Source organism: Vanacampus margaritifer, chromosome 6 (assembly GCF_051991255.1).
Source record: "Vanacampus margaritifer isolate UIUO_Vmar chromosome 6, RoL_Vmar_1.0, whole genome shotgun sequence".
In the NCBI taxonomy this organism is placed as follows: Eukaryota; Metazoa; Chordata; class Actinopteri; order Syngnathiformes; family Syngnathidae; genus Vanacampus; species Vanacampus margaritifer.
The window spans coordinates 30,400,988-30,422,116 of record NC_135437.1 but is presented as its reverse complement, the minus strand read 5'-3'; the positions used below and the strand labels follow the sequence as shown (position 1 = coordinate 30,422,116).

The following is a 21,129-nucleotide window of genomic DNA, read 5'->3' as shown; positions in this document are numbered from 1 at the left end:
GAACATTTTGAGTGGTTGAAAGTGAAAAAAATATTCAAAAATGACTAAGTTATCACACTTCAAAGGAAATGCCAGATTTTGGCAAAATTACAAGAGTTTTGTGCTATTCAGAAAAATGCCATTGTGAAAAACTGGGCATGCATAAAAAAATTATATTGATATGACTTATGGACTTATTCAAGCCTCTAAATATGTCATATGAAATATTCAAATTAGACCTTTATTTTACATATATATATATATACAGCATAGTTAATTTTGCTGTTAGCATAATACTGCTATTATTGTCCATAGAGGGCATAAAAAAAAAACATTTTTTTTAAACTACTGTATATATATGTATAGATAGGTCTGATGCCACTGAACATTTTGAGCTGTTGAAAGTGAAAAAAATATTCCTAAATGACTAAGTTATCTCACTTCAAAGGAAATGCCAGATTTTGGCAAAAATGACAAGAATTTAATCAAAGTATAATAACACCCAGGGGTTTTAAAGAGGAAACCAAAAGTTGTGCGTCATCTGCATAAGCACGAAAGGCAACATTGGCCTTGTGAAGCAACGAAGCCAATGCACAAGGGGCCCGAGGACAGCCTTGAGGGACCCCACACATCATGGCCATTCCATCACATTTGCAATGGTCGCATGAAGTTCGTCCAAGTGGGACCTCAACCATTTGAGGACTCCTCCATTTATGAACCCCGCCCACGTTTCGAGCCTGTTCATCAATATCTCGTGTTCAATATCGTGTCCAATGCTGCACTGAAGTCCAATAAAAGGAGCACCGCTGCCGTCACTGTTCAATCTGATGTCGTTTATGACTTCAATAAGAGCTGCTGCTGTGAGCAGCATCAATGACGTGACTGCAATCCATCAAAATTGACTTCAGGATTTTGCTGAGGTGACGAGAAAACCACTTTTTGGACAATCTTGGTTAAGCAGGGAAGCTTTGAGACGGACGACTTGGATGATTTGCTAACAAAGACACAGTACGAGATGAAACATGAAAAATGAGTCAAGTGTCAATCAAGATGCGTGACAGTAGTGTGACTGAATCGTGCTTTTTCCATCTCAGTTGTGGGAAGGACGTCGTTCACGTCCACAAGCTCCTTGTTGGCCACTTTCAGTTTTTCAGCCAGCCACGAATGATTCACGATTCCAGAGAGTTGTGCGTTTCTCACCGCACTCCGGCACAGTAGGTGGCGCTAACGCGCCTTGTACGTCATGTGCCAGCCGCCAACGAGCAAAAGAAGAAGAAACCGACCGGAAGGAGAGAATTGTTTTGAATTGCGGATTTTGTTGACGCTGGCAACGAGAAAGCTCGAGCGGAGGCAGAAAATCCTCCAACACGTTCGCTCGTTTCGGATTTGAAAAGTCTTTCCAACATGGCCGCTTCGCGCGCCGGTGAATGTGCACGTCTCGAAGGGGGCACGAGCTGGCTGCTAGTTGGCCAATGCTAACATTGAAGCATTGTTGGCGACCGATCCAAAAATAACGTTGAGCAACAGGTGGATTCATTTTGCAGCCTCTCCAAGCTACCATTTGAGTTTGAAGGGTGAAAGAAAGATGTCCTTCCTGCTTGATGGGCCGGCAGCACACGAACCTGTCAAGGACATCAGCGTCCCTCTCAGAGCCGCACAAGGTTTGTCAAGTTGACATGTGCTGCTGCTGCTGCTGCTGCTGCTGATGATGATGATGATGATGATGATGTTGGTGTGCTTTTGTTTGTCTGTATCTTCATATTGTGTGTACATGCATTGTTTTACTTTTTATTCTCTTTTAAATGTGGCCTATAACTCTTATTCGGTAATAATGTAATTTTTTTTTTTTACTTTCTTTCTTTGTGCAGCACTTTTAAAGGTGGTGATGAAAAGTGCATTACACATTGAATTGATGATGATTATCATTGTTGTTCTTCTTAAGTGGCTGCAGGGGATCAATCAAATTGCATCGACTTGAATTTCTTCCTGTCTTCTTGTCAGACTTTCAGGATGTGCGTCTGCGAGTGGACGTGTCGCGGGTGTCCAGGAAGGAGCTGGAAGACAACTTCCTGCAGCTGCACGACGACTCGCTGCTCCTCAAGCAGCACATCCACCAACAGGACGACAAGATCAGGAAGTCAGACGGCGCCGCTCGCTCGCTCGCTCGCTCGTCTTTTCCCTCACACACCGTCTTTGTGGCAGGCTGGGCACCAAGTTGCTGAGGCTGGTCAAGGACCGCCGTCGCATGGAGCAGCTGGCCGTGGGCGGCGTTCTGACAGCGCCCGGGCGGCGGCACGCCGACAAGGAGGACTTGGTGGACGAGTTCCAGGAGAAGGTGCGAATGCTGGAAGCCGACAAGGAGAAGCTGAAGCAGCGTCTGTTCGTGGCCCAGCGGCAGCAGCAGCTGCTGGCGTCGTCACCCGCCGCGCGCTCGCCTCACCTACGCGTCCCGTCGCGAGCCGCCTCCCCCGCCAGGAAGCACGAGGACGCCTCTTCTCCTTCGCCCACGCCGCCCAGACGTGAGTGGCGCGTCAACGGCGGCGCGGCGGTCGGACACGCGTTGATCGTCGTGTGTCGCTTCCCCGCACGCAGGCGCAAGAAGTTTGGCGGGAGACGAGCGTCCGCCCAGCGGCCAGCCGACGGCCAACGCGCACGCTTTGCTGGAGGAGGCGCGAGAAAAGATCCGAAACCTGTGAGCGCCGCGCGGCAGCCAATCGCTTGGTAGCATTTTGTCGATGGCGTCTTGATGTTTTTGTGCCGCAGCGAGAACGTGACCGAGTCGCAGCAGCATCGCATCGTTCAGCTGGAGGAAGAAAAACACGTGACGCTGCAGCAGCAGAACAAGTCTGAACTCAGGTACGACTCGGTTACGTGACGATGACGATGACAATGATGACGACGATGACGACGATGACGACGATGACGATGATGATGATGACAATGATGACGACGACGATGACGATGACGACGATGACGATGATGACGATGATGATGATGACGATGATGACGATGACGACGATGACGACGATGATGATGACGACGATGATGATGACGACAACAACGATGATGATGATGATGACGACAACAACGATGACGATGATGACGACGATGACGACGATGATGACGATGATGACGATGACGACGATGATGATGACGACGATGATGATGACGACAACAACGATGATGATGATGATGACGACAACAACGATGACGATGATGACGACGACGATGATGATGATGGCGACGGCGGCGATGACGACGATGATGACGATGACGGCGTGGTTATGCGGCAGGTCGCAGATCAACAACAACGTGACGATGATCAAACTGCAGAAGCAGCTGTCGGAACGCTGCAACGCCACGCTGGAGCTGGAGGAGCGCTTCCTGCAGCTGCAAGAGGTGACGTCACACCTGCCGGCGGCGGACGCACGTTTGGCCAGTGGAGCTCACGTTGCGTGTCCTTGCCGCGTTTTGCAGAGCCAGCACACGCAGAAGGCGTGCTACGACGCCGCCGCGGCCAAGATGAGCGAGCTGACGTGTCAGCTGAGGGACGAGCGCGGCAAGAACGTGGAGTTGAGGACGCAGCTGCAGACGGAGCAGCTGTCGCACGCCAAGATGCAGCAGGTGCGGGAGCCGCCGTCTCTGCCGCCGTCTCTGCCGCCGTCTCTGCCGCCGCTCTGCCGCCGCTCTGCCGCCGTCGCTCACATCTCCTGCGGCCAACAGTTGCAGGAGCGCGCGGATGAGCTGGAGCAGGAGAAGGAAGTTCTGAAGGAGCACAACGAGCAGCTGCTCGACAGGTGAGGAGAGCCTTTTTGCGAGACGTGTCGGACGACCACCACGAGGATTTGTTTCTGTGCCGTAAATCTTGAGCGACATTTCTGCTGTTTGTCGGCGTTTGAGGCAAAATGGCTAAAGCTGCATTTGCATCGATTTTGCGCCAAACAAATTGTGACCGGCAGGCGTTTCCGGTGAGGAGCTGGCGAGGCCGAATTGTCGTTATTGGCTCAAATTTGGACCAGAGCCGGCCAAGTTCCAAAAATCTTCTCAGCTGCTCAAAGGTCATCCAAGTCCTCGGTCCCCTTTGGACAGCATTTGTCCTCCTGATGGGCCGCGGCCGACTGCAGCTGACTGGGCAAGAGGCGGGGCTTCATGTTGGATGGCTGATCAGGACATTTTGAGGGCTTGGATGAAGTTGCCGTGTTTTGGTTTTTGTCAGCAACGTGACGTGCGCACAAAGCTTCATGGTGTCGTGCGTGCGTGTGCGTGCGTGTGCGTGCAGCATGTTGGACGTGTCACAGCGCCGGCGGCGAAGCGTCGACGAGCGTCAGCTTCAGCAGCACGTCGCTCAGCTGGAGGCGGCTCTGCAGGCCGACCTGCACGACAAGAAGAAGATCCTGGAGCGGGTCCAAGCTGAAAGAGGTGACGTGACGTGGCTGCGCACGCGGAGCAAACGTTATTTTTTGGGCGACGCTCGCCACAACTCGACACGCCCAAAAATGTTGTTCGACAAACACTGCAGGAGAAATTGAAGGTGAAAGTCAGGCCTTTTCACACTGCACTTAGCAATGACACATCCGTCTTCCAAATATGGGCAAGCTTTTATTGCGGCACGCGTGCTGCCCCGTGGCCGAGAAAACCAAGTGCAGTGTGAAAAGGCCCTTTGAGTCCAAATGACTTGAGACGTTGCACAATCAAACGTGCCATTTTGTAGCAAGGCGGGAGTTTTGGCGTAGCGTTGCACTCCTGGTGCTGATAGCCCCGCCCCCTCCAGGGCCATCCCCATGACAACAGGTCTGCGCGTTTGCCCACATGCCCCGCCCACCTGACTTGACGTTGTGCCGTTTGTTCAGATGCCTGCGAGAAGGCCGAGGAAGAAAAGCGCCATCTTGAGCTGCAGCTGCGCGAGCACAAGCGGGAACTGGACGAGCTTCGGCGCCGCGTCGACGGCGGCGGCGGCGGCGGCGGCGGCGGGGTGAGCTACGCCCGCCCACCGGCCGCCCATCTTGACATCTTTCCCACTTTGCCTGTGGTTGCCAAAAGAAATTGGAAATGAAACTTGAGATACCACCAAATGCACGTATGCCCCGTCATGGGGGCAAGGAGAGCCACGCAATTCAAAACAATTTGCAAGGATCTGCCGGCTCGTCTCAAAGCAGCGCAAAGAAATGTCAACTTTTGGAACAAGCGGATTTGGCCACACCCAAAAAAGGGGTGTGGCCAGATTCCATCTCCTGAACAATCGCAATTGTCACAAAACAGTGTTTGCTCCAAATTTGAGTCGCTGTTTTTTTTTTTTTTGCTTGAATAGAATATTCATGAGGGACACTTTGACCCCACATTACTGTGAAACCCCCCAAAATGTTTCCCACAGCATTTCATGAAAACTCAGGTGACCCGCAAGGTCCATTTCAAGGTCAAAAGGTGACTCGATTCTGCAGCAATCTTTGAAATGTTTGCCGATTTGGAATCGTTGCTTTCCAAAAAAAGGTTCGCTGAATAGTGACAATTGAGCGTTTGTGAGCTGGAAGTTGGCCACGCCCCTTTTTGCTGAAATTGGGCGAGCCCCGCCCCTTCCAATTTCACATTTGATGTCCGCACGTTTGAAGACGATCCAAACGTGCCGCTTTGAAATTTGTTGCAGGCGGCCGTCGAGCGCGGCTTCCTGCCGGAGGGCCGATCCGCCGGTGCGAGCGTCCCTGCGGACGTGGACGGCATCCAGGAGCTGGAGAAGGTCCGTCAGCTGCTGGCCGCGGAGACCCGCATCAGCCGCGACCTCAAGGTAGCCCACCTCAAGACACTTTGGGCGGCAAACTCTCAAATGTTGATGTGAAGTCAAAAGATGGCCGACTTTTCCACTCGGCTGGAGGGTGGAGGGTGACGTCACGCTCGTCCCCGCGCTCATTTGCCGTTAGCGTGCTAGCATTTGCGTCCGATGCTGGTTCCCTCCTCGCTGGCGTCTCGAGTGACGCGCGGCTGTTGACGTTTGTCTCCAGAAGGCCTTTTGACCTTTTCAAAGGCGGCGATTCGCGCCAAAGCGGCAAAGCAGCCCGGGCCACGATGTGAGCCGAACCCGCTTTCCACTTTTCCTTTCTCACAATGTAGTGCTGGCGTGTTGTCGTCTTTTTTTTGTCCTTTTTTCTGGAAATGACGGCGTCGGAGCGTCCGCCGGCAATTTGGGTGCCCGTAGTGTCTTTTTTTCTTTTTGTGTCTTCCGACTTTTGTCCCCAAATGTTGGATATTGATCCGTCTGCTGGTTTTGGCAAACGAGTGCTGCTTGCGTCTGAATTTGCTGTTGCCGAAAGCCAAGATTTTGGACAGACGAGAATTCACGTCTGCGATATCCAAAAATGCCACCAAAAATCGATGAGCTCGTTGATGTGTTGGCAGCATGTTCGCCGTTTGCCGTTAACGGAGCGTTTGTCATTTTTCCCCAGTATTTCTTTCCCTAGCCCAATTATTGACACATTATTGATTTTGCTTTCCCTTTTCATTTTTTGGGGGGGGGGGCTCAGTATTGTTCATTCGGCAGTCCAGGCCAGAAGAGCATCGGGGGACGGGCGGCACCCCGGAACCCCAGGCCCGGCAGGGAAAGGTTCAGTCGTCACGCCAGCGTGCCGAGTGAGAACTAACCCTGTCACTGAGTTTGCCAGCTCGCCGACTGGTGTACATTCAAGTGTGTGCGTTAAAAGTGTGAGCGGGAAAGAAAAAAAAAAGGGAGAGCAATGATGATGTCAAATCGGTAAAATTACCGAATGAACAATACTGAGCTCTTAAGGAGAAAAAAAAAAAAAGTGTGAGCGGGTGAGATGGAGCACAAGAAAACGATTTGCCCTTCGCCGATCCGCTCGCTTCCCAAAAACATGACGTGTTTGCAGCTGGAGCTGGACAGCGTCCGGACCAAAATGGAGGCCGACAAAAGGTCGCACGCGCAGCAGCTGGAACGTCAGGCGCAGATGTTGGCCGCCAAGGACGGCAAGATGCGCAAGCTGGAAGGTAGGCGTCGCCGTCTTCATCGTCATGGCGCCGCCGTGGCCTCAAGTTCCCGTGGCCTCAGCAGCCCAGCTGCGAGACGCGGCCTACGGCGTCAAAAGCGCAGACGCGCCGGAGCGGGACCCGAGTCCGTCGCTGGAAGTGGGCGAGAACCTGGTGGAAGTTCAGATGGTGGGCGCCAAGCTGTCGGCGGCCGCCCTGGAGGCTCTGGGCGACCCGGCGCCGGCCACCTTCTGCACGTACGCCTTCTACCGCTTCGAGCTGCACGCCACCCCGGTGGCGACGGGCCCGGCGCCGCGCTACGGCTTCACGTCGCGCTACGTGGTCAGCGCGGACCGGGACTTCCTGGCGTACGTGGCCGAGCGCCGGCTGTGCGTGGAGATGCATCAGGCGCTGGGCCTGCGCTGGAAGACGGTGGCCGGCGCATCGCTGGATCTGCGCCGCCTCCTCCGGGACGGGGCGGCGGCCGGGACGCTGCCGCTGATCGGTGAGTGCTTCCCGCGCGCCCGCCGCCGTCGGCGTAAGTCACGTTGCTGTTTGGCTTTCAGGAAAATGCGGCGAAGGCGCCACCTTCGGCTCGCTGGAGTATTGGGTCAAGCTGCGCCATCCCATCGGCGAGGCCGAGCGGCCGGCGGCGCCCGGCGGCCGTGAGGAGCAGGTAGCCGCGTTTAAGGCTGGAGCTTAGTTGGGGCCCTTCTCTGCACTTTTGGCCTTCTTTATCCCGCCGCCTGTCTTTGAGTAGAGCTGACTGGCGGCTCGCAAATGCTGCCGCTTGACCGTAAAAGGCCTTTTGTGGTGGCAGACGGCGGCGGAGGCGGAGCTGCTGGTGGAGGTGCGCGGCTGCAGCGGCCTGCGTTCCACATGCTCGGCGCTTCCCAGTCCTTACGTGGTCTACAAGTTGTTCCACTTCCCCGACTACCCCACCGCCACCGCGCACGACTGCCGCCAGCCGCACTTTGCCGACCTCAAGTCCTTCCGGCTGACCGCCGGCGGCGCTCTGGAGCGCTACCTGGCCTCGCAAGCGCTCAGCTTGTACGTCTTTGACGAAAAGGAGCCGCAGGTGGACCAGTATTTGGGCAAAGCCGCCGTCCCTCTGGCGCCGCTGCTCCAGGACCGGCAGATTGCCGGTGACTTCTTCTTCAACTTCTTCTTATTCCGGTTGCTCTTGAGCAGCTGCCCTAAATGAAGCCTGTGTTGCCTCCCAGGCACCTTTGACCTCCACGACTCCAGCGGGCGCCACGTCGGCCATATTGACATTTCCCTCAAGTGGAAGTCGTCCTTCCTCCGAATCGGCAAAGTTCCGCCACAGGAGCCGGCGGGGGCCGCGCGAGACCACGCCTTGTCCGAAAGCAACGGCGAGCCCTCGAAGCCTGCCGGCGGCAGTGGCGGCAGTGGCGGCAGCGGCGGCGGGCACGAGGCCGCGCACGCGCCGACCCCGACGTCCGCCAAGAAGCTCGTCGGCAAAGATGAGCAGGTTGCCAAAAAAGTCACCTTCCGAGAAGTCCCGCCCCCTGACCTGCAGGTGAGTGCAAGCACGCTGAAGAGGCGGTCTGGTGGGCGGGGCCTCATCATCAACTTCCTGTTTGCAGGCGCCGCCCGGCGGGTCGCTGCGGCCCGTGGAGGAAGACGACGATGACCAAGAGTCTTTGATCTCTGAAGGTCAGCTCCTCCTACCGCGCCCGCCTTTGACCTCTGACCTCCCAAAGCCTCAACGCCGCCTTCCTCCTGGTGAGCATGACCTCTTGACCTCCGGGGAACCCTCATCACTACTTGTGTGTTTCGCTTGTTCCGTGGCCGAGTGCCAAAGTTTACTGGCCTATCAAATGAAAAGATCCGAGAGGCCACGCCCCCAAAACCCAATTTGACTTCCACATGCGCCGCTGGCGCTTTCATCAACGTTGACGATGATTTTGAGTCTTTTTTTGGGTCTTTTTGTCGAGACGGGTCGGCCGGGAACCGTTTGCGGTCGTTGTGGCAGACGTCCAAAACGCACGCCACGCGCGCAACCCAAATGATTGTCGGCCCGCAAAACAAAATCACTAGAAGACAAATTTGCATTTGAAACCCCGCCTCCAATCTGGGATGATTTTCTCGTCTTTCTCTCTTTTCTTTTTTTTCCTTCCTGAATCCAAATGAAAGTTGAGCAAGTCCATACAAACTGGCGGTCTCGGGGGGACGCACCGTCAACGCGGTGTCAAAAAGGGGGTGGGTCTTGCTGCTGCTGAGGGACTTGGGACATTGTGAATGTCCGGGGGGAATAGCGACCGGCTGGGCGGCTCCCGACCGCCTTTCACGAGGTGCAGTGGGAATGGAATGTAATAAACCTGAAAGAGCGTTGACGTGTCTTGGCCAGCAGGTGGCGGCGGCGGCGCGTTGCAATCAGCGTACGGATGCCACGCCGACGCCGCCGACGACGACGACGACGACATCATTCACCGGCAGGCCTCGCAGGTCGGCGGCGCCCCGGACGAGACCGCCTCTGTCCGAGGGGGGCGGAGCCACGCAAATCACGTGTTGTGTCGCGTGTGTTCAGGGCTCGCAGCGAGTACGCGTGGAGGTGGCGTGTCTCAGCTTGGAGGCGGAGTCTCGCTTGTGTGCAGACGTCAACGTGGTGCGACTCTTCGTGGAGTTCTCCTTCCTTGACATGGCCACCGAGGAAACACCCGTGTCCCTCCCCAAACCTCCCCCAGGGAAGAGCGTCAGCTTCAACTTCAGCAAAGGTGCGTGCGTGCGCAATTTGACATTTTCCCGACATTTTCCCGACATTTCGCCTTGATGCATTCTTAGAACACGTTTGTCTCGTCGTATCGGAGTTTCTGTCGAGGGCACAAAACAAAATTGAAGCTCCCAAAAAGTCCAATCAAGTGTCCAAATTTGAGCCAAATTGCCCTCAATCAGCGCCAGTCATGTGACATTTGTGGCCACGGCAAAATCACAAGTGGTCGTCACGGCAACGGCAACGACTTGGTCAGAAGGGTGCGGCCGTCCGCTGGGGACCTTTGTGACCACAAGTGAAATGCGCGCGTGCCTCGTCGTCACGGCGAATCTCCGGAAAGCGCTCTGCCGCGCGAATCCATCTGCGACAAAACAGCACCGATGTCGTCGATCAATCGACTTCAAGCGTTTGCGTGCGCTCGATTGCTTGACGTGTCTTATTGAGGCCTTCGATGGGTCGGCAGTCATCGCCGTGGACGCGGCCGGCGCCGCTTGGAGACGCAAACTCCTGAAGGACGTCCTGCGAGGACGCAAGCCCGACATGGAGAGGTGAGTCCCGGACGGACATTCGCCATTTCAAGCCGCCACTCGCCGTCCGTCCTCGTTGTTGCCGGGCAGGATTCGTTTCACGGTGGTCAGCGAGCCGCCGGAGGAGGAGCAGCAAGAGCGCGAGTGCGAGGACGTGGGCGTGGCCTTCCTCAACATTCCCGAGCTGTTGGAGCAAACGGACGACGTCGTCCACATGGACCTCCCAGGTGGGACCGCCTCCTTGTCTTCTTCTTGATGATGATGATGATGATGATGATGACGACGGCGAGCGTGCGTTGCAGTTGTGGACGCGGAGGACGGCGCCCGCCGACTGGGCAGCCTGCGCGTTTCCTTTGAAGGAGTGCAGACGCTGCGCGCCATCTTGGACGAGCCTGACGACCTCCCGGGCGCCATCTCGGACGAGCCTGACGACCCCCACGAGCGCCATCTCGGACGAGCCTGACGACCTCCCGGGCGCCATCTCGGACGAGCCTGACGACCCCCCGAGCGCCATCTCGGACGAGCCTGACGACCCCCCCGCGCGCCATCTCGGACGAGCCTGACGACCCCCCGAGCGCCATCTCGGACGAGCCTGACGACCCCCCCGCGCGCCATCTCGGACGAGCCTGACGACCCCCCCGCGCGCCATCTCGGACGAGCCTGACGACCTCCCGGGCGCCATCTCGGACGAGCCTGACGACCCCCCCGAGCGCCATCTCGGACGAGCCTGACGACCCCCCCGAGCGCCATCTCGGACGAGCCTGACGACCCCCCCGGGCGCCATCTCGGACGAGCCTGACGACCCCCCGAGCGCCATCTCGGACGAGCCTGACGATCCCCGCGCGCCGTCTTGTCGTCATGACTCACGCCAGGCGAGCGTGTTTGCTTTGGACTGAGTCCAACGTGGGAATGAAGAGATTTAACGGGACTCTGGTCCGGGTCCAGTGTGATCCCGGTTCAGGTCTTGGACTCATGCGAGGTTTTTAACTTAACTTGACTTCTGTCTCGATGTGAAATAAAACCATGTTTTCTGTTTCTGGCCACGAGTTTTGTATTTGCACGCACGCGCACTCAAGACCCGCCTCCACCCGCATCTTATTGGATGCGGCCTGTTGGGCCTGTCACGTCCAGCTGACGATGAAGATGATGATGAAGATCGCCTGTCAGCTGAGGAAGACTCCCGACAGCAACAGCAGGTAAAAACTTTGCAAGCGCATCAAGCGCGACGTTGCGTATCGGCAGGCGCGCGCGTGCGTGCGTGCGCGGGAGTTTGTGTAGCGTTGGCGGCGTCGTGCTCATCAACGCTCGTCGTTTTTTCACTTGCGTTGGGAAATTAAATTGCTGCTTGGCGGTGACCAGCAGTTGAAAATCAAGAAAACATTTTCTCCAAATGGTGTCTTTTTTTCCTGTCCTTTTCTTTTTCCTGCCTTTCAGCTCAGCTAAAAGCGGCCGCGTCCTTCTTTCAACTTTGTCCCTGAAAGGACATTGGGACTAAAAGACGATCAGCATTTAACTGTTTGTTTCCTGAAAAGCGGATTTTGGGAATGTCAGGTCAACGCCATAGGAGGATTCCAAAAATGCGGCCCGAGACAGGAAAATTTTATTTACAGAAGAACTCAAAAGTAAAGTTGAACAGAAAGCTTTGCTGGCAAGCACAAGCAGGAGAAGTAAGAAAAAACATGAGCACAAATTTGAAAGAAAAAAAAAAAACACTTAGAAAAATACGCAAGGGAATAAACAGCAAACGCTCGAAACTGCTTTGCTACGTACCGGAACTTGTGACTCCAATCGCGTTGCGAGATCGCGGGATGTCACGTGACCTTTCACGTTGCATTGCGCCTCCAAACGTCACTTTGCTTCAGCAAGTGCCTTTTTGTAAAATGACATAAAATCCCGCCATGGCGCTGCTTTAAAATGTCTTCCATCTGAAATCAAGCCGACCGAAGTATACTTCGTACGTCAAATAAAAAACACGTGATCAAATGTCAACATCCTCTTGAAGGCGGCGGTCGCTTTAGTGGTCGCCACCTGCACAACGGGCTGAGGAAAAAGGTCCGAAACCCAGGTTCAGTTCCCTGTCGCAAAAAAAAAAAAAAAAGCTTTTGAAATGTAGTTTTAGGTTAAATGGTTTCCATCAAAGCATTTAAGTCATGTTAAGAGACAACATTTTAAGGATCAGCAACAAAAGCTATTTCTGTACTTCTCATTTTGACCGGGTGCGTGTTATTCCGTTTCCCGTGATATGATTTCTCTCTCTTATGGCATCCATTACAATTCTCGGCGATTGCCAGCAGTGTCAATTAGGTGATGACCGACAGCCAATCGTTTGCTTCCTTGCTGGCACGCCGGCAACACTGAGCTACTGTTCGATTGGAATATTTGACACTTGGCCACCAGATGTCGCTGTGGGGAGATGGTGCCAACGTGCCAATAGATCGATTCTTTATGTGAATCCATGGTTTCAAATGATTTGATGGTTTCAATTTCTGCCATCCCGAATGAATAGCAAACGGAACAAGGCAAATATCACGCAACGATCAATAATAAGAAAAAGCGCTGTGATGTACTTACACGAGAAAACCAAAACAGGAACACTATCAAAACCATGACTATGAGCGTGGCTCGGAATCCAAAAATTCGAATCATCCCACAGTGGACCGCCGCTTCCTTTTCAAGTCCACGAATTGGTCACCGCAGATGTGGCGCTGGAGGGAACGCCCACTCGCACAACTGGGAGGAGGAAAAACAAAGGGCCCTGAGAGCAGGATGTCGCAGGACATCTTTCACTGACTGCTGCAAATTCCACAGCAAAGTCCAAAACATTTGAGTGGCGACGGAGACTCGCGCTCACCCGCGATCACGTTCCAGCAGTTTCGTTTCCTGGTCTGGTCTGTTGTTGATTTCCCTTTTTCGGTTTTTCCGTTTTTCGGTTTTTCGGTCCTGGTGTACCCGTTTGTGCTCTTTCTGGTCGTGTCGACTGATCAGCTTCCTCCAGTCTCTTGCGTCTTGTCCAGGTGTGCCTCATTTGTTGTCAAGCCACGCCCACTTTCTTCAAACACACACACCACCAATCTGAATATACGACTGGATAGGCCAAGACTTTGAAGTCGCGATGCCGCCATCTTGCCCCTCCCAAGAAACATTTCTTGCCATACCATCCGATCCATTTTCAGAATTCAAATTGGAGAACATTTGAGACGGTACTTCGTCGAAGCAGCATGAATGATGACGTTTTCAATTTGCTAAACATAAACAAGAGGACTTCAGACATTTGACAACTTACCTTCAATACGTGTATAAATGATATGCTTAATGATATTTACAGGAGGAAAAACTTGTATACATATTTTTTTATTAAAGAACTTTAACTGTAACTCAACATACGATGCCCCTGCCAAATCTAATTTTGGGGTCGAAGGAACTGAGTGCTAAAAGAAAAAGGGGGTCTTCAAAGCAGGTGCTTTTGTTCACTTTGGCGGTGGACGCATCCAGGTACGAGTCTTCTACCTCCACGTCCCGCCGGCTCGTCTCTGATTGGATCTTTTCACTGTCTTGCGTTTGCTTGCCGTTGCCCCGCCTCAGAAATGTGCTGAAGTTGCTCATGGGACTCGTGCGCCGGTTATTAGCGACGAGTCTGCTTTCCAGGCTGGATACTCGCCTAACCCGAACCCGAACCCACTGTCACCACACCCTCAGCCACAATTGACCTTTTTGACACAAACAAACCTGACAAAATAGGATCACGTGCCTTTAATAGTTCTGGCCAAGTGACTAGAGGGGAGTTATGACTTACAGTTACTCGTTCTTTCCCCCAAAAACGACTCCTAGTTTAGGAGTAGAGAGAATGAAGGCATTTCAAGTCTTTACAAGAAAATCATCTTCACAATAGGTCAATAGTGATTCGAATTATCCTTAGGATTATTTTGGTTGGCGCGTTCAGCAGTAAGAGATGTTGACTTGCGATCCTTTTGTCTTGGATCCGTCGTGTCCACTTGATGGGGCTTAGATGACGTGGGACAATGGAGGGAATCAGTAACGCTGCATGGCTTCGTTTGGACTTTGCAGCGTCCGGACCGTCCCGAGCAGACCGGGACCTGCGGGTAGGCCTACGTGGTCCGCGATGAGCGCCGACGAGGACGCGCGCTGGCTGGACTGGGTGACCAAGCAGTTCGAGAGCATCGCCGGGGACGACAAAGAGATCGACTTGGACGAGTTCAAGACGGCTCTCAAGGTCAAAGAGGTCGGTGCGCCCGTGCCCGCCCTTCAAGGATCCGGCCGGACGTTACGTAACCCCGCCCGGCACCCCCGCGCGTCCTCTGCTCTTCCGTTGCCAGTCTTTCTTCGCCGAGCGCTTCTTTGCGCTCTTCGACTCGGACGGGAGCAAGTCCATCAGTCTGGACGAGCTCCTGGAGGCGCTGGACCTTCTCATCCATGGCAGCGAGACGGACAAGCTGCGCTTCCTCTTCCAGGTGTACGACGTGGACGGTGAGCCGGCTCGCTCGCACAGATCTGCTTTGAACTTTTCAAAGTGATGACAAAGGGGGCAGCGTGCCGATATGACGACTTGGGCTGAGACGCAAGTCAAGGCAGGTGAGACCGAACCTTTTGCAAGCCAGCGGACAAGCCGAGAAAATAATCCTTTTCTGACCAGTCGAGTGAGATGGGAGATGGGATCCCGGGCGGGAGTCGAACCCAGTGCACAATGGGCTCTTTGCCCAGCTCGACTACTTTCTGAACTCAACCCCGCTCCTTCGTTCCCTGTCTTTCGTGAGCGGACAAACTGATGAATCCAGGTGTGTCTGGCCCATGTCGTCGTGGCGACTGAGGTCAGGCACATCTGGATTCATCAGCTTGTCCACTCACGAAAGACAGGATATGAAGGAGTGACATTGAGTTCAGGAAGTGCTGGATTTGAGCCCATTCTAAGTTCCGCCGCTCCCACAGGAAGCGGTTCTATCGATCCGGATGAGCTGCGCACAGTGCTGAAGTCCTGCCTGCGCGAGAGCGCCATCTCTCTGCCGGAGGAGAAACTGGACGACCTGACGCTGGCTCTGTTCGAGTCGGCCGACAAAGACAACAGCGGCGCCATCACCTTCGAGGAGCTCAAAGCCGAACTGGAGGACTTTCCCGAGGTGATGGAGAACCTGACCATCAGGTGGGTGCGGCGTAGCGTCCCCGTCCGCGCCCGGTCACTCCGCCATCTCGTGTCCTTTCCGCTCCTCCCTCAGCGCCGCAAACTGGCTGAAGCCTCCGGAGGCGGAGCAAAAGAAGCGGCGGACCCCCCGCTACCTGACGCGCGCCTACTGGCACAACAACAGCCGCAAGCTCCTGTTCCTGTGCGGATACGCTTGCCTCAGCCTGGCGCTCTTCGTGGGCGCCGTCCTGCAGCATCGGCACGGCAGCGCCTGCTACATGCTGGCCAAAGGATGCGGGCAGTGCCTCAATTTCAACTGCACCTTCGTCATGGTAACAGAAAGTCGCGTGGCGTCGTGCATTGCGTGTTGCTGAACTGCGCAGGTGGGCCGACGCCCTCGCTTTAGGACGCCAAGCCTAGCAAAAATCCGAGGAGCCCCCGGGGAAGGCTGTCTTTACTGACCCGGATGGGAAATTTTTCCACACTTGGCGTCAAAATGAGGCGTTCGTCAACCACGCGGGCCGCCGGAAGCGCCTGCCTCTGCTGAACTGCGTGCGTGCGTGTGCTCCTCTAAGGTCCTGATGCTGCGCCGCTGTCTCACGTGGTTGCGCGCCACCTGGGTAATCCGGGTTTTGCCGCTGGACCAGAACATTCTCCTACATCAGATCGTGGGCTACGCCATCCTCGGATACACGCTTGTGCACACCACCGCGCACATCCTCAACTTCGGTACGCGTGCGCTCGCTAAACGGAGCTTCCCGGAAACAACGGGCGACTGTCTCACGCCGGCCGTGTGTGCACGTGTGTGTGTCCCAGCCCAGCTGTCAGAGAGCAGCGGCTTCAGCGTTTGGGAGTACCTGCTGACCACGCGGCCCGGCATCGGTTGGGTGAAGGGCACGGCGTCGGTGACGGGTGTGGTTCTGCAGGTGGTCATCTGCCTCATGGGGCTCTGCTCCAGCACGTTAGTACGACGCAGCGGCCATTTTGAAGTAAGATGCTTACACGCAGCAACAGAATACCGACACCGCACGAGTACGTTCTCCTACTCAGTGGCGGCTCGGGCGCCACCCAGTCACTTCAAAAAGGAAATCACGAAAATAAAGCAAATGTAATTCGCACCCAAAATAATAAATGTAGATCAGTTCAGCAGCAAGCTCTGCAGAAGCCTGAGAATAATCCTGATCATTTGAAATCCGTTGTTTTGGAGGAGAGAAATGTTTCAAACTAGTGGCCCCCCCCCCAGGACCGGACTTGGGCCCTGCTGTAAACACAACTGCGTTAAGAAACGAAAGTCATATCGTACTGTGACAGTGTCCAATTTGTGTTGAGTGCCACTGAAGTAGCCCAGTCATATGCTCCGCCCCCTAACCTGGCAGGTGTTCTACTGGTCTCACTTGTCCTACGTGTGGGTGTGGTCACTGCTCATGGTCCACTGCGCTAACTTCTGGAAGTGGTTTGTTGTTCCGGGTCTGGTCTTCTTGCTGGAGAAGATCATCGGCATCGCCGTGTCCCGTATGGGTGGTCTATACATCGTGGAGGTCAACCTGCTGCCGTCCAAGGTGACCGAGTGCCGACCGCCTCCATATTTGACTTGACGGCGCCATCGCCGCTCCATCGCGTTAGCCGTTAATGTCGCCTTCCGGTCGCATGGCGATGAGCTGCTTCAAGGAGTCTGCGCTAATGTCCCGCCGGTGTGCAGGTGACTCATCTGGTCATCAAGCGGCCGCAGTTCTTCCAGTTCAAGCCAGGAGATTACGTGTACATCAACATTCCGGCCATCGCCAAGTACGAGTGGCACCCGTTCACCATCAGCAGTGCTCCGGAGCAATCCGGTGCGGCCTCCTTTCGGCCTTGCGTGCCGTTCCCCTCCGGCACGGCGCTCCGGCTGATCCTGAACCCGTGTGTGTGTGTGTGTGTGTGTGTGCGCAGACAGCCTGTGGTTGCACATCCGTTCCATGGGCCAGTGGACCAACCGCCTGTATGAGTACTTCCGCCAGCCGCAGAGTCCGGCGCCGAGTCCCAGGAGGCTGGCGGCAAGCCTCCGGAGCAGACGGCTGAGGAAGACTCCGGTGGGGAAAAAACGCAGCGTTGTCATGGAGATGCCTGCGTGCTCTTCTTCAGGGTTCGGGTTGCATTTAGCGCCAACAGCAGCCTTGATTTACAAAAGAAATCTGAACAAAGGTGCTACCGGAGCGTATTGTAGGAAACAAAAGTGCTCCTGGTGAGTAACAACCAAACAAACAAATAAGAGAGAACAGAAAACAAGTGTGCTTATTCCAGGTTTAAAAAAGAAAAAGAAAAAAAAAAGACACCGCCCACAAAAGGAGAGCCCCCCACGTTGATTTGTGGGTTGGCACTCGCAAGCGCACCCGCCCGCTGCTGAAAAACTGACACATTTGCTGAATTTGTGCTCAGGCCAAAGCAATCAAATTAGAACTTTGCCACCGTATTCTTGATGCTTGATTTGGCCTGGGAACTCGCGTCAAGTCAATTGAAGGCTTTCATTCACACATTTGTGTTGTTTTGCTGCCATTTTGTGGGGCAGGATAACTTGAGGAGTTTCATTTCGCCAAAAATCATCATCTTGGGCTGTTACTGTTGGGATGGGCGTCCCCGGGTGGGCTCACCGTCCCCCAACCACACCAACGCTCAGTGAAGAGAGAGGATCCGTTGTCCTCCCCAGCCGTGAATGCACATCAAGTGTTCCGGGTCCAGTCAGGTTTATAAAATGACTAAGTTCAACAATTTGGAATCTATCGGAGTCCTGGCCGAGATTCCAGCCGGCAAATTGCAGCTGCTGAGTGACGCCAGCGCACCTTGCACTTGGAATTGCCCTCTGTGGATAAATCGTGATCCGGTGATTGATTGGTTGATTTGCAGCAATGCGAAGCACGTGGTGCCGAAAGCGCAGATCTGACTACAATTCTAAACTTGACCAGGGTGGGGTCGGTCAATTCCTGGCAAATTGCACGGCAGCCAACCCGAACCCGATGGCGGCTCGCACGGCACGAGGGAAAATGTGGCTTACAAAGAGGGCGGAAGAACGTCGGCCAACAAGACGCCACCATCGGACAGGAGTAGAAATCAATCAGTAGAACAAAGAACATCCGATAAGAGGTTTGGCGCAGAGCGTAAGATCTGGCATCGTTCTGGTCCTGCTTTTGCGCAGAGCTGGAGCTCTTGGAACTGCGCAAGTCTTTCCCTCGGAATCTCTCCCGGCGCGCTTGGATGTGTGCGACGCGGTTCAATGTGCGCTGCGAGTAGACGGCATCGTGTGAACTGAAATGAGCATAATCATTCCAGGTTCCGTGAGCTCCAGGCGGGCTCCGTTGCGCCGCCCGCAAAAGTCAAAAGAGAAAAGAAAAGGTGCCAGAGCACATCATTGTCTGTTCCCGCAGGCCGACTTGTTCAGCAACGGAAACGGCGCCGTGGCATCCAACCAGGACAATGCGGTGGAGCTGACCATGTACCGTCACAACGGCTCCCGGGCGGGGGCCAACCCTGCAACCTCGCCACCTCGTCCTCCAGACCAAGTGGGGCCCGCGGAGAGGGGCGAGGCCCCGCCCCTGAGAGAAGTGGATCATGTGAGTCTTCACAAGCAACCGGCTTGCGACAGCCACTGACGCAAGTTGCTGTGCTTGAAGGTTTCCGGCACATTTGGCGAGAATCACCGCTTGTGCAACATCAAGGTGAGCAAACGCTGGCTGGCAACGCTTTGACTCGGTGGTCATGTGACGCCCTGCGCGCCGTAGTGCTATGTGGACGGACCCTACGGCACCCCCACCAGACAGATCTTTGCGTCGGAGCACGCCGTTCTGATCGGGGCGGGCATCGGCATCACGCCCTTTGCCTCCATCCTGCAAAGCATCATGTGCAGGTGCCTTCTGCGAGCCGCCACGCCCGCTTCGGACCTCCTTCATGTGACGCCGTGCGCTCCTGTGCCCAGGTACCGCCGCAGGAAGCAGAACTGTCCCAACTGCGACTACTCGTGGTGTGAGAACATTAAGGACAACGAAATGAAGCTACGCAAAGTAAGTCTGTGTCGATTGTCGGTCTTCCGGGTCGCAGAAATGCACAAAAGCTGATTAGCGGGGAACTCGACTGCTCTTGTTGATGGAAAGCCGCGTCGTCAGAAAACTCCCGAGAATGTTTCAACCTCAGAACAAAGTCCATTTCTTGGATTCTGACCTGACGTCATCTGATCTAGGGTTAGTCAAAGTGATACAAGGTTGAACACGGACTCTGGAAAGGTTCGAGTCTTGGATCTCAATGTGGCATTTGATACGGTAGGTCCTAGTTTACTGTTGAATAGGTTTTCTAAATGGAAAAACCCAATCATGGTTCAGGTTCTACTTGGAAGAAAAGGCTTGTTTTGTGACCATTGGAAGTTTGAAATCGGACCGAATGGCCGTGACAATGTGGCGTCTGTCAAGGGTTAGTTGGGAGCCCTTCGGTCCATCCTGCTCACAGGTTGCTCTCATGTGTCAAATGCTTCACAACTCCAATGTTGGCCGTCAAGACAAAAATACAGTATATACAGTACACCTCTTTGGTGTTTTGCAACAATACTTAAGCATATTTATCATTTCAAATGCACCGTGGATGAAATAGTGCAATGGTGATTTTGCCAGCAGCATGCAAAGCTCGTCGGAGTCCCGCCCACGCCCACACGAGTTTGTGCTGCTTTCTCAGGTTGACTTCATCTGGATCAACCGTGACCAGAAGTCCTTCGAATGGTTCGTCAGCCTCCTGACCAAATTGGAGATGGACCAGGCCGACGGGGAACTCGAAGGTGAGGCCCCGTCCCCACGGCCGCAGGTGGCGCGCCGATGGTGTGACCTAAAGGGCGTCTCCTGCGGTAGGTCGCTTCCTGGAGATGCACATGTACATGACGTCAGCCTTGTGCAAGAACGACATGAAGGCCATCGGCCTGCAGATGGCGCTGGACCTGCTGGCCAAGAAGGAGAAGAGAGACTCCATCACAGGCCTGAGGACGAGAACGCAGCCCGGACGACCCGAGTGGGCCAAGGTTAGAATATCGCAAAAGTACCAGAAGGAAGTTCCCCAATTTGTGTGTGTTGCTGTCAAGCGCTACGTCGCCGCTCGCCCAAATCTGCCCGCACTAAAAGGGCGGAGCTGGCGAATGCTCATTTCCAGCGGGTCCTTTGCGGAAATCATTCACATCAACAATGTTTTATGCAATGATGCCGCGTCGTCGCGTTTCGGGCAAACTAACCAAATGTTCTTTTGATCGTGCTCAGGTGTTCCAGAAAGTTTCGGAGGAGAACAAAGGAAAAGTTCACGTGTTCTACTGCGGTTCTCCTGCGTTGGCCAAAGTCATCAAAGCTCAGTGCGAACACTTTGGCTTCAACTTCTACAAGGAAAACTTCTGAATTACAAGCAGACGTTTTCCAATCAGATCTCGATGTTCTTTGTACTTGTGTGGCCAACAGGGGGGGGGGGGCACATCTTTGCAGCTGAATGCGATCCCACACAACTCACTCCATGCAGCCTCCATGAAATAGCGGCGTTAGCAACGATAGCATTACACTGCGGACAAGCCAATGTTAGCTAGCCACAGCTGATACGCTGGTAACATCACTCGTTTGTAATAGTTTTATAATATAAGACTACATTTATAAGTTTGACGTTTTCTTTTTTGCCATCTTGCAATTGTGTGCATTCTTAATCTTTCATGTAAACATATGTAATCGTAGACTGTGTGAGTTGCTAAATACACCAAAATGCTTTCGGTGCTCCGGGAATCGTGGAGTCCATTTTGT

General features: G+C 54.3%; 2 protein-coding genes and 1 long non-coding RNA gene across 10 annotated transcripts; 2 read left to right on the top strand and 1 right to left on the bottom strand.

Moving 5' to 3' along the window:
- The first annotated feature begins 285 nt into the window (after window positions 1-285).
- rpgrip1l (RPGRIP1 like) lies at window positions 286-11,253 on the top strand. Of its 8 annotated transcripts, none has more exons than XM_077569091.1 (22): window positions 286-1,640; window positions 1,981-2,116; window positions 2,182-2,498; window positions 2,572-2,671; window positions 2,743-2,835; window positions 3,273-3,378; window positions 3,457-3,603; window positions 3,703-3,776; window positions 4,259-4,398; window positions 4,830-4,951; window positions 5,621-5,758; window positions 6,855-6,972; window positions 7,037-7,456; window positions 7,518-7,627; window positions 7,772-8,096; window positions 8,175-8,491; window positions 8,559-8,697; window positions 9,323-9,420; window positions 9,503-9,689; window positions 10,149-10,233; window positions 10,303-10,439; window positions 10,515-11,253. In XM_077569091.1, the coding sequence occupies exons 1-22, from the start codon at window positions 1,565-1,567 to the stop codon at window positions 10,673-10,675; spliced, it is 3,546 nt and encodes a 1,181-aa protein (XP_077425217.1). In that variant the 5' UTR covers window positions 286-1,564; the 3' UTR covers window positions 10,676-11,253. The 8 variants fall into 8 exon arrangements, 7 of the variants coding, with proteins under 7 accessions (XP_077425217.1, XP_077425216.1, XP_077425212.1 ...); XM_077569090.1 differs by having other exon boundaries at window positions 7,034-7,456; XM_077569086.1 differs by having other exon boundaries at window positions 3,457-3,776; window positions 7,034-7,456; window positions 10,515-10,679; window positions 10,746-11,253.
- nox5 (NADPH oxidase, EF-hand calcium binding domain 5) lies at window positions 11,236-21,102 on the top strand. Its single transcript, XM_077569100.1, has 17 exons — window positions 11,236-11,408; window positions 14,278-14,452; window positions 14,547-14,697; window positions 15,157-15,367; window positions 15,441-15,678; window positions 15,922-16,075; window positions 16,163-16,335; window positions 16,723-16,905; window positions 17,046-17,178; window positions 17,276-17,415; window positions 18,745-18,930; window positions 18,991-19,035; window positions 19,099-19,223; window positions 19,293-19,377; window positions 20,039-20,138; window positions 20,209-20,375; window positions 20,608-21,102. The coding sequence occupies exons 1-17, from the start codon at window positions 11,236-11,238 to the stop codon at window positions 20,737-20,739; spliced, it is 2,571 nt and encodes an 856-aa protein (XP_077425226.1). The 3' UTR covers window positions 20,740-21,102.
- On the bottom strand, window positions 11,791-13,355 carry LOC144054072 (uncharacterized). Its single transcript, XR_013294589.1, has 3 exons — window positions 13,064-13,355; window positions 12,784-12,942; window positions 11,791-12,287 (listed from the first exon to the last, which is right to left on the bottom strand). It is a non-coding gene; the product is annotated as an uncharacterized LOC144054072 (long non-coding RNA).
- Window positions 21,103-21,129: the final 27 nt, after the last annotated feature.

Bases quoted from the DNA above. Each gene is read 5' to 3' on its own strand.
- rpgrip1l (XM_077569086.1), top strand. From the start codon at position 1,565: ATGTCCTTCCTGCTTGATGGGCCGGCAGCACACGAACCTGTCAAGGAC. The intron at 1,641-1,980 runs GTTTGTCAAGTT...TCTTCTTGTCAG, and splicing joins CCCTCTCAGAGCCGCACAAG to ACTTTCAGGATGTGCGTCTG. The intron at 2,499-2,571 runs GTGAGTGGCGCG...CCCCGCACGCAG, and splicing joins TTCGCCCACGCCGCCCAGAC to GCGCAAGAAGTTTGGCGGGA.
- nox5 (XM_077569100.1), top strand. From the start codon at position 11,236: ATGTTTTCTGTTTCTGGCCACGAGTTTTGTATTTGCACGCACGCGCAC. The intron at 17,416-18,744 runs GTGGGGAAAAAA...CTGTTCCCGCAG, and splicing joins GACGGCTGAGGAAGACTCCG to GCCGACTTGTTCAGCAACGG. The intron at 19,036-19,098 runs GTGAGCAAACGC...TGCGCGCCGTAG, and splicing joins ACCGCTTGTGCAACATCAAG to TGCTATGTGGACGGACCCTA.